Source organism: Anser cygnoides, chromosome 5, assembly GCF_040182565.1.
Source record: "Anser cygnoides isolate HZ-2024a breed goose chromosome 5, Taihu_goose_T2T_genome, whole genome shotgun sequence".
NCBI lineage: Eukaryota > Metazoa > Chordata > Aves > Anseriformes > Anatidae > Anser > Anser cygnoides.
Window position 1 is genome coordinate 29,373,329 of NC_089877.1, and position 12,180 is coordinate 29,385,508.

General features: G+C 44.9%; 1 protein-coding gene across 4 annotated transcripts in view; it reads right to left on the reverse strand.

Moving 5' to 3' along the window:
* The window catches only part of ACTN1 (actinin alpha 1), an 86,891-nt gene that overhangs the window by 22,904 nt on the left and 51,807 nt on the right, over positions 1 to 12,180 (reverse strand). For 3 of the 4 annotated variants that reach the window (XM_066998570.1, XM_066998569.1, XM_066998568.1), the window contains exons 5-8: positions 11,551 to 11,638; positions 10,314 to 10,392; positions 4,120 to 4,201; positions 2,406 to 2,491 (exon numbers count right to left, since the gene is read on the reverse strand). In XM_066998570.1, coding sequence (XP_066854671.1) covers positions 2,406 to 2,491; positions 4,120 to 4,201; positions 10,314 to 10,392; positions 11,551 to 11,638 — 335 coding nt within the window. Of the gene's footprint in view, positions 1 to 994; positions 1,014 to 2,405; positions 2,492 to 4,119; positions 4,202 to 10,313; positions 10,393 to 11,550; positions 11,639 to 12,180 lie in introns of those variants that run through there. The other variant, XM_048065312.2, reaches the window with a different exon arrangement.

The following is a 12,180-nucleotide window of genomic DNA, read 5'->3' on the forward strand; positions in this document are numbered from 1 at the left end:
AACGCACGGACTGGGTCTCAAACAGAAAAGGCCTGGTGAGAGAAACAAGTTACGGAAACAGGGAGATTTTAATTCCCGTATATAACGAGAAGAATCCAGTCCTGAGTTTTGGATTTTATTGTTCCAAAGCTCATAGTCTGAAATCTGCAATGATTTCGTGGAAAGGCTGCAGCCCAGACAGGCTATGGTATGGGGGGAAAGGCTGGAACTTTTTCTTCTGTTGAAAGGATTGCAGGGCAATTTCCATTTTGCAGGAAGTTCGCCCAAAGAACGTGCCTGTGAGTGACTGGTTCCTCTGAGGAGAAATGTCCCAGTGCCAGGCAAAGAGACTCTGGGGTAAAGAGGAAGTAGGACTGAAGCTACAGAAATGGGCAAAGCAGAGGAAAGAGAAATAAAACATACAGGTGGTTTGGGAGGAGAATGACTATAGAGAAGCAAGGAATGGAGAAGTGAGTGTGTGTGGGAAAGCTCAAGGCCTGGTAGGGATGACCTTCATGGCTGGAGCACAAAAGCACTCCAAAAGAGGCTACCACCGTGTAGTCAGCTGACATGATACAATCTAGGAAGCGATGACTGACCTAGCAGAAGCTGAGTGAGAACAGAAGGCAGGCAGCTCAAGGGAGACAGGATGCAAAGTCCTGGGCCAGACCGATCTGATTACGGCACTTCTGGAGATGCATCGCCTGGCCAGGATGATGCCTGCTAAGTCACTGACAGGGTGTTGACTGTGTCAGAGCAGACACTCATTCCTCCTTCTATGCCAGCTTAATCAATGCTTTCTCCACCGCTGGGACATGAAAACTGGAGAAAAGGAGCAGCTGTTTGGAAGGACATCTAAATCACTTCTCCAGCAGGGCTAGAGCTGGATGGGGTGCAGCAGAGACTGCTCAGCCTCGGCACTGCGCCGGGCGGAGGGGCTGGAGCCTTCCTCGGTGGAGAGGACGAGTGGGCAGGGCAGGGAGTGGGGAGGGGGTTGTTAGCGGTAAAGTCTCACCTTCTGCGCCCCTGAGAAGGCGTGGTAGTAACATGAAACATAGGTCATTATGGCCTTCTCATCCGGCCTTAGCGTGCCTATAATATCTGTGCAGAGAAGGAAAAGAGGTTGAAAGGATAAAGTAAGAAGCAGCACATAGAATAAAACAAAACAGTCATGGGTGGCGTGAGAGAGGGGCAGAAAACTTCCCATCATGCAGAGCAGGACAGGCCAAACAGATTTCCATGCGGAGCTGGGAGGTCGGATCAGAAGGTGGCTAGCAGCGTTGGCTTGTGGCTCGAAGCGGCACCCCTGCGCCCTCCCCCCGCATCCAGGAGGGTCCTGAGCTGAGGATCGGGGCTCTGCACCTTCCCAGCTGTGGTCGGAGGCTACAAACGGGCTGTCGGAAGGTGTTCAGGGCTGTGCCCGAGGCCTTGCTGCACACTGAGGAGCTGCAGAGGTCAGAGCCTTCCGAAGCAGCGCGCTTCCTATGCGCTGCCTGCTCTGCTTCACCATGCACTGCGCGCTCCTACGGCACTCCAGTATGCTGCTGGGTTTTGGCCAGAGATGTTTACAAGGTCTCACCCACAAAACGTTTCCCTTAAGTGACTCCATTACCAACAGGATAATGGCAAAGCCAAACACGGCGAGGACTCTGCCTGATTTTCAGCATGGTGGGTGAGGAAAGGTTAAAAGGAAACAAATGAACAAAGCCAGGCATCTCAGTCATGATACAGTGCTCTGTTCATATATCACCACAGAAGTACTCATTAGACATGCTTTGTAAGACCCAGGTGAACTGGGACTGAATTTGTGGCATGACTCAAGAAAGCAGCAGGTTTGGACCTTGAAGCACAGGTGTGGCAACCTGCAGCATATATAAGGTAAAAGATAAGGCTTTGGGTATTCATTGAACCCAACATAAAACCACTAAGTCAGCTCTGTTACCCCATCTTTCTAAAGAAAACAAAAAAAGTGAATAAGTATCAGCATTGTTTTGCATTGTTTCCAGTGGGGTCAGCCTGCAGTGAGCAGCTGAGCAGAGCAATCTGTGGTCTCCATCTTTGTGAAACCAAGCATCGTAGCTCAGATTTCCCAGACACAGGGAGTGCAGGTCCCCAGCCACCAGGGCAGCAGTTTGGAAGGCAAATGGAGAAGGCTCCCCTCTTTCTTGGCCTTTATGAGCATGCCAAGGCACTGGCATATATAAGTGCCACTGGAACAGCAACGCTAACTATAGGGAAGTAGGACTCCTGGCTCCCTTGCCCCATGTACTGTGTCTGGGGCACCACTTTGAACCAACAGCCAACTCTACCAAAAACATAATAAAGATGCCCGTAGCTAGAGAGGAGAGAGAGAAAGAAAAAAAGGTTTGGACATTAGCAACGGCACCAGGTGTGCTCTGTGGAGGGAGCTTGGGATCCTGTGATACCTTCTGGGCTCCTGAGAAGGCGTGGTAGAAGCTAGAAACATAGGTCATGATGGCTTTCTCGTCAGGACGGGCAGTTCCAACAATGTCTGTCAAAAAAAACCTCACGTTAAGAGCATAACCAACTGATGGGAGGAAAGTAAAGGAAGGGGAGAACCACAACTGTCCAGGAGGCCTGCTACGGTATACACTTGTCATAGCAACTCTCAAGAGCTTCCCAGCTTTGTCTAGAAAATGTATCTCTCTCAGAAGCCAAGATTACCCTTTCTGGTTCCCCTCCCTCATGATAAAATTGCTTCCAGTGTCTGGCCAGGCTAATGCAGCCATATGTCAACATGTCTCACACCGGAGCGCTTCCCCATCCTGAGAGCAATAATGTGAATGATGGGTAGAATCAATCCAAACTACCAACAGGTTGATATGGCTTTTATAGATGTACCATACTGCAATTCTTCTATGCAGTTCTTCAGAAAAGATCCTTTCTTCCTTCCTTTCTGTGCCCCTGTCCTCCATTTCAACACAATGATGATTTGAATTTCAAAAGACCCTTTCATTAGTTTCAAGAAAAACTCAACACCTCCAGAGATCAGAATTAATGGTGTAGAGGAATGCACATTAGTCCCAGTCTGTAAGGGAGGAGACTGATCAAGAAAAAGCAATAGAAGCTCTTTAAGTGACCCTCTTCATCATTGTTAGCTATGCTGAGATCTGAAGCTAGCTCCACTTATTTTGGGGGTGGCTTTATTCCTACAGAATGGCAGGAAGCATTCACATCTACTTCAGAAACCTCACGATTCTTTGTGACCTCAACATAGTGAGTGCAGGGAAACTAAGACTCATCCCTGGGAATGGGAAACACTGCCTAAGAATATGAACATGAACTTCCTAGTTACCCCAATACAGGTTAACTGGGTTCAATTGTCCTATTTCCAACTTTCCCCCTTGGTTCCTCTCTCTCCTTTATTTAAAAAAATGCCTTTAATTGCTTCTCCTGTCAAAACCAAGCCTGAAATACAGCTTCCACCATTGAAACCAGCTGGCTTCAGCCCCTGAACCAGTGAACTATTTTAGGCTGTTGTTTATACTCCAGAGTTACAGTCTCTGGTCTATAGCCAAGCTGGTTCTGACAAGGCTTGGAGAAGTAATCCTTGCTGTCCCAGTGGCCTCTGGGAAGCAGTCATAGTCAGTGGCAAAAGCATCTCTGGAAAACATGGATATCTGCTTTGGTCTCAAGATCCCGTCACTGAGGGATCTTCATGCCCGAGACTTCCAAGTAGTCAAGAAGAAGCAGTTTATAATACTGGTATCGCATCCCCAAAAGGAAGGTCAACAGCAGTGTCAGAAAGAGCACAGAAAAAAAATTTGGAGCAAAAGGAGCACAGTCCTACACCATACGTTATCTCAGCATTAAGCCTGGGTCTTGAAAGGGAACACTTTGGTCAGCTGTAGACATAGCCAGGTGTTACTCATCTCTGCCCAGTGAGTCAACCCCAGGTTAAGATCTCCATATCAGACTGAGAAAACTGAGGGGCACAGGAGGAAGAGGGAAGCAAAATGTGATTAATTATTCCATTGTAACTTTTTTCTTGCACACTTAGTATGTGATGATGGAGGGAGCACTCAGATGTTACTGAATTCTTGCACAATAGAAATCCACCTAGAAGAAGTGGGAAATGTCGAGATAAAGCAAGTTAACACCCCCTGCATTCTACTTTACCTTCGGCATCCAGCATCTTGGGGATATCCAGGTATTTCTCAGCCACATCAAAGGCTGTGTTTAGGTTAGTGAGAGGATCATCCTGGGAAAGAAAGAAAGCCAGAGCATTAGCATCAACTCGTAACACGGTTCACAGCATTTCTCTCAAAACAAAGCTATTGTGCTTTATTTGGTTCAGGTAACTCAGCTGTCCAGACAAAATTACGTGCGACTCCTCATGTAGCAGGATGAAATAATTAGCCTCCTTTTGAAAGCAGAGCCTGGAGACTCATGATATGATAATAACATATAATCTATGCACTTGCAACAAAAAGGAGTAATACATTTTGTTTTGCATTTAGTTTAAAGTAACATTAGCTTCACATCATATTGATAGTAAATGGCCATATCGCACATTTACATATCATGCTTACATTAGGTTTGCATCTTCCATTTTAAAGAACTGCAGAGCAGTGTATCTGTTAGAACATCTAAGCAATACTAAAATAGTAACAACATCTGCAACGGGTGCTGTCCTTAGCTAGTGTACAGTTTGTTGAACACCAGTTGAGTGGGAGGAAGAGAAATGTTTGAACAAATCTCTACAAAATAAATATATATAAAAGTACCCATTTTGTCTGAGCATTGGTTTTCTTCCTAAGCGCTGCACAGGACTTGCCATTTCCTTAGTATATTTCTATTCCTCTAGGTATAAACCTTCTGCTGTAGCAGGATGCACTACAGATACAGACATCAATACACAGTAATCAAATTCTAAACAAAGTTTCGTGTGACATGAGTCATATCACAAAGGTAGCTAACTAGATTTTAGAGAACCAAACAAGAGAATGTGAAACACAGATGTCACTGGAAATGAAAGACCTCTGCAAATTGCTCCCAGCTTTCAAACGTAATGATCAGCAACAAAACACCTACCAAGCAGTATCAGCCCCTCATACAAGCCTGATTCCTATATTCCTGCATATCCATGACATTTATTCTGAAGGATCAATCAATTCTGAAGGATCAATCAATTTCATGGATGACTATTTCTACTGTTGAGACAGGTGGCTTCTGCTGGAGGAGGGGCTGTGCACAAAATGCTAGTGTTTAGTCACTGTTTGCTAAGAGGCTTTCAGGAGAGAGGAAGGATAGGGTGTCTCTCCACACTATCATTTGTGCCGTACACACCACATCCCGCCTTAAATATTAGGAAAAAGAAGTTTTATCTTTTCACCTTCTTCCTGGACTAGCATCCATGCTCTATCTCTTTCCTATTTGAGAGCATGTGCCTTCACTTATTGCAATGACTTGGAAGACTGAGCTGTACCTAACCTTTAATCAATAGGCAACCTCCTTTGAACCCACTAAGCATGAAAGATGAAGCCAGGCAGGCTTGGCCAGACTGGTGAAGGCATGCAGAAAGGTTTCTTTACAGCACTGGTCACAAGTAGCCCCTGGATTACTGTGTTCATGAAGCTAGGAAACAGCCATTATGGAAGAGGTTTGCTGCAGCAGTTCTCCAAGAATTAATGTATACTTTGGGTTGGCATCCCATAACAATATCATGTTCCTTTGGACGAATGTCTCCAGCAGGCAGCAATGTTTCACCTACCAAAGTAAATCATACACAGAGGCCATCCAAACAGACCCAACCAGTAATCCGTATTTAGTCCACTGGGACAAGTCAATATTAAGTGAGGAAATGTTGCATGGGCACACTGTGATGAAACGAACGGCTGCCACACATGGCAACAGGCCATCATTTCTCAGCACCGATTAGTTCTTTATCCCTATTTAGTACACTTTCAGGGGTGACTTCAACAGATATATCTAAATCTACCTCTTCAGAGCTTAGCAGAGGTGCAGGGGATTTTAAATATCCTCCAGCCACAAGCAGCCACCCTGTGCAATGGACTTACAGACACTGGCACCAGTTCAACTTCAGCCTGCTTGTCTCTGGTACCTGCTGTGCAGAAACCACTACAAACCCAAAGAGTAACCAAAAGCCTTATTTGTGGGGCTGAGACTAGCTACATGTAGACAGGACCTCACCTCCATTTACCCTTAGAGGAAGGAAGCGTAACAGCCTTTCTTTCACTTGAGTGAAATTTTCACCTAGCCCACGTGCCGTTTTCTCCTTCTGTAGAAACATCACCACCATGTACTTTTAATTTCAACCCACGCTGACCATGAATACCACGACATCACTAACACCCTCTGCCCCGAGAGAGCCTAGTATTATTAACCCAGACCCTTCCCCAGCACAGCCCTGTCTGCCAGAGCTGCCGGAGGAGCGGTCAGCCGCTCCTGGAGGAAAGGGAGGTGCAAACTTGCTGCAGATAGCTTTCCTATCAGTCTGCGAGTAACAACGCCAGAAGCAGTGCTGCCCAAGGTTAAAAGGAATTCGTAAGCTGAAAGCTGGGAGAGGTTTCCTGATGGGAAAACTTACTGGTCTTGGGCACTCCCAAAGGAAGGGCTGGAAGTCTTAACGTGTGGGAAACCGAAGGCTTACCTAGATGAAGCCAGCTGACTTCTATTTCATATGTAACAAAGATGTGTGATCACATTGTCTCTTGGGGAATGAAGCTAAAGATAACGCTACCGAAAGCAAGCTATCTAAGCCCAAGACTAGCCTGGAGGTGAACAGAGAGATAAACCTGAGCAAGGCCTTGTTCCCTGTGGGAAAAGCTTCACCCCTCACGGACAGTGTAGCTGCTTACCACAAAGGTGGTGCTTCTTGATTGCAAGGCAGAGGGTTCCCCGGCAGCCTCAACAGGGCCTTAAGACCCTATAAATTCCTCCAAACACCACTGCTTTCAGTTCCAGCCCCTAGTACACCAGCTAATCATTGCTTCATATTCCTCATTTCAGTTGACTCCTCGTGAAGAGGGAAAAGTAAGTGAAGACTGTCCTGGCGACCCCAGGCCTCGCAAAGCAGCACTCCAGCACCACAGGTGCAGTCATACTTTAGGGACCCAAAGGCAGCAGAGCAAACAAAAGCCAAGTGACTTGTCCCTTCCCTCCATGGCTCAGACACACACCCCAGACCACCACTGACAGAGATGAGGGTCTCCAGAGGTGCCTCAGTTCCCAGCCTGCTTACATGAGCACAGAAATAGAGACACCTAAGAAAAGCAGTAACTTGTGAGCTCTGGCGGGGCCAAGAACCAGGAAAGCTATAGTTTTTTTCCACGTAACAATCATGTTGTTTTAACAGTGGCAGGCAGCACACCTGCTCTAAACAGATGCCTACCTGGCACATTCTCTGTTTTTGCTGTCTAAAGACGACCACAGCTCCTCCTTTTCCACCACAACCCTAACTCACACAGGGAGTCATCTCTCCTCCTCCAGCTAGTCCCGAGCCCTTGCAGCACACAAGGTTGCCATGGCAATTATTGCAGTGTGACATGAAAAAATCTTCTATTAACTAGCAATCAGGAAAGGGGATGGAGGAAAATCAAGAGAGAGCAAGCACTTCCTATATCTGCCAGAGTTGGAGACACTGGGAAAAAAAATCCAATTAGTACAATTCATGTTTTCAGGAATATCTGTAAGAAATGCCTCCAACAGCAGCGCACAGATGACACTTCTATATGGACTGCAGTACATGAGGGGGTGTTTGAGCTATCAACCACTGTACTGGATGAAAATACCTTAGATGTGGTTCACAGTTGAGCTCTGGATGGGGGTATAAGCAGGACGGGAAGCCCCATCTTCTGCTTATCCCTCATGTGCAGGCCATGAGCTGAAGATCTTACCTACATTGACCAGAACAACAGCAGACAGACCTGCACTGAATAAAAGCCATCTAACCACATAAGTTGTTGTGGTGTCAGGGAATTACTGACACCCAACTGGGTTGACCTGAACCTTTCATTTCAGGGCCTGGTCAATACAAGCACCTTCAGCTAGGCACTGCGTGTCAGCAGAAAATAATTGTGCTCACTCTACTACTATAGCTAAAGAAAAAAGAGCCAGGAACCAAGAACAACCGTGCTGATAAAAGAACTTTCTAACTTTTTGGGAAGCAGACACACAGCTACACTGCCTACATTTTGCTACCATACACTGCCAACACACGGTATGTAGCACAGACACAGCCTTTACGAAGGAGCAGAAAATACTAAAACTGCATGAGAATGCTGCTCAAACAGGAGGTATAATGCAGACCTCTTATCATCTTGGACTGCTGATGTTCACTTCTCTCTCTCATATATTTGTGTGTGTGTGTGTATACAAACACACAACATCACCAAAGGCACACGCAGCTGAGGTGTGTGAGCTAATCAATCCCTAGGGATGGAAGATACCTGGAGGTGGACCTTTAACCAATCCTCTGCTGCAATGGCTGATCTCAGCAGCCCTCCTCATGTCTTTCTCTGCAACATAAATCCCCTGCAGAGCCAGGGCAGATTCAAAGAGCTGGGGTTTGCTCGTTTGCTTGGTTTTGAGGAGAAGGGTGCAGAAATTGTGCAGGCAAATACTGTATTTAGGAAGGTGCCATGTTTGTACATTATACAGATGGGTTTGAAAGATCTAGTGTAAAAAAGGCAACTTCAGCACACATCAACTGCAATCAGAGCTAAAGGCTAGGCTCTGAGCTAAGTTCTTCCCAGCTATTTGCTCAAGACTTGAGTTCTGTAGAGTAATCAAACATGCATTTATCTCATGCCTTTAAAGCAATCAAGGCAGAACAAAAATAAAAATGATACAGTAAGGGTCAGAAGACTGCAGGAAGGCAGAGGGAACCCGATGAAGGATGTGATCAATGTCAAGGGGAACACAAAAGTAACTGGTTGCTTTTAACCATACTCCAAGGAGGACAAATTCCTTTCCATTAATATTGATTTTGGCTAGAACAATCACCCTCTCCTTCACCTTATAAGGCCTGCAGGCAAAGTGACCAAATAACTTTCCTTTTCTTTCCCTTACTCTAGTTTTGTTTGGGCTTGGCTTAGGACTTTGTTGGTAATGGAGAGCATTGTAGCATTTACCCTGTTGGGTTTAGCTGCTTTTATTTTCCCAAGATCAGACACTGAAAATGTAGTTAGCTCCAATAATTCCATTTTTTATTGCTGCTGTTTATGTAAACTGGTAGAGTCTATCCCCACTGTTTATGCATCATATGCTGACTCCAGACACCAAAACTGCTCAGATAATATAATTGACTGCTCTGCAAGACAGAGATCTAAAAGGTTACTGAAAAGCAGATCAGGCATTGTACAAGTCACTGCCTCAAGGAAGCAGCTAATTTGATTAACTCATTTACATATTGTCCATTTGCACAGTAATTCAAGAGCCCAGATCTATTAGTGATGGGATTCTACGCTTATTTTTCTAGCTAGCATCTTTCTAACAGCCAGCCCATGAGATCAGATGGTCAAACTTCTAATATATTAGCCCTGGTAACAGTACATAAATAATGCTCTTGGTGACACTTCACTCTGGTTGTATACACAGATATATGTAAACAGGATCTAAGCAGGTGGTGGGATTGCAAATAGGATGCGAATCCAGCTTGCTCTTCTGTCACCCGGCTGGGTCAGAACACTGCTGGCAACACAAAGCGCTGATCACTCTCTCTCATCATCCATGTAGCAGTCTTGTTTCCAAGACACACAGGAGGCAAACTTTGGAGCAGCTAGATACCATGTTGCCAGTGGCAATTTTTAAAATAAAACTTAAGTGTTATGGCAAATGCTTTTCTGGTATTTGACATCTACATGCTAGGAGATGTCCAGTATGCGGATGGCTCAGTGCTGCGCTGGAAGCACGTGGCAAGCATCCAGTAAGGGCACAACACCCACCTCACTTGAGCTTTTACACTTGATTACCAGGTAACCGGTTTCCATCCAGCTCTTCCCAGAAATGTTAAGTCTGATCTGAGTCACTAGTCTGTGACATTAGTACAGAATTAGCCTTACATTTGGTGTTAGTGAATTTGCCAGTTTTTGCTCATTAGCTGGGACTGGGGCACGTGCGGCTCGTATAAGGCAGTCTGAAAGCAAGGAAAGTCAAGCAGGCAGCTCATTAAGTTCACGCTTCACTAAGAAGCCTGAATGTACTGATTCATCCCCTCCTTCCTTCCCCCTAGCCCTGCAACTGCCAGCTTGTGTTGAAGTTGTCCAGTTATCTGTTTATCAAGCTAATTCTTCTCCCTCTTTACCTCCATGGACCCAAGCATTTGGTATGACAAACAAATTGAGTTGTACCTTTCGTAGCTTCCCATAGTCGATGAGTTCTGGACGGTGTCTGTGAATTAAAGCGCAGAAACCAAGGCCATCCTTCCAACTGTAAGAGAGACAAAAGAGAGCACAATGAACAGTGCTCAGCCAGGGAGAGACACAGTATGAACATGAGAGAAGGCACCAAAACAGGAGGATGATTAATGAGGATTTAGTTTCTAACCAGCAGCGCCTCTGTAAGTGCTGGGAAGGATTCCTTTCAAGCCCTAAAAAAAATACACTGCAATTAGGACTTGCCCTTTGTATTGCCACCTCCTTCACACCAGTTTTCTGTGCTGAATTTTTCCTGTCCTGGAGAGCATGCAAGAACAGGTGCAGAGCTCAGGGTTAAAAAAAGGTGTATATACAAGTGCATGCCTTAGGGAAGAGACAGATTGAGCAGGAAGGGAACAAATGTTGGTGGCTATAACCAACATTAAACAAGCTAATGCTTCACTTCCCAGACTGCTCTGGACGTACAAGCAGAAGTGGAACCATAATTCTTCATTCCAATTAGCATAATCGTTTCCTACAATTTATCAAATCTAAAGACTTCATCAACTAATCTGGGACGTGAAGCACTGATGCACTTGGTGTTCTCAAAGGCACTTCTGCACTCAGTCTTAAGCAAAGCCCATAGCTAGGTCCACTACAGTACTGGTTAACATGGACAGAACTTCAGCCCTCAAAAAAAAAAAAAAAAGCTTTACATTTATAAGGTTCATACAGTTCTCTGAGATGTGCTGCAAAAGCACTACTACAGATTATCTTCAGTAGAATGCCTGTCAGTTTACAAATATTAAAAGCAGAGCAACAAAACCTTTCATCCCATCCTAACTCTGCTGTACAACAAAGTTTCTGGTGAAATAAGGGTTTAAAAAGCCCTTACTTCATTTCTTCTAAGGTATTCTGAGTTTTCACAGAGTGGAAGGTGTCTTGCTTATCCTTTGTCATATACGCTTCTCTCAGAGGACCTCATGCTCCATGAAAAGTTCTCCAGCCTCTCAAAAGCAGCACTTGTAACCAGAACGAAGAACTGGGATGTTGGTACTTGTATCCTCTTATAACCTCTGCCTTTAATTTCCTACGTATCTCTCTGGACTATGCTACCATGTAACATAGTTTCCTATGGAAATGTAGATGTGTCAGGAAAATTTTTAAATATAGCATAAAGACATCTGAAAATAACACGGATTGTAAAGCTAAGTTCTTGCCTGTGACTCACCTGATATGGAAGTTTTGGATGTTAACATTTTTGTAGGGGGCTGTCTTCCTCTGACACCATAACAAAAGTCCTTCTTTAGCAGATGTCTCTAAAGAAAGAAAGAATGCACACCAATTAACCCACTTTCGCAGAAAGCAAGAGTCTCTGGAGCACATGCTAGAAAAACATGACCAACTCCTCTTTAGTAGAGGCAGCACTGAATTGCACTTTATTTAACTTCCTTTGTCATAAAATTCCTTCTTTGAAGAGTGTACTGGAATGATTTTGATATTGTTATTTTCTTAAAGAGGTTCTGTAATAAAGAGATGGCATTTTGGGATTAGAGAGGAGATTTTTGTAGGACTTGCAGAAGAAACGCTCATTTTCAGTGCTAGTCCTTGAATCAGCCTGCAAGAAATACAATAGATTCCAACATCAAAGTTGACTTTCCTGCTTAGCCATCTTTTTGAGCTGCTCTTAAATTCTCTTACAAGAAGATGAGGTGAAAAGTCTTCTCAGCATATCTGAACCTTGACAGAAAAGTCAATAAGACCATAGGGCAGCTTGGGAATGGTAGCTCCCTGGGATCTTCCAGTGACTCATCTACAAGCACATTCTGGGCCTTTTAAGCGGCAAAGCCATGTGGCCACC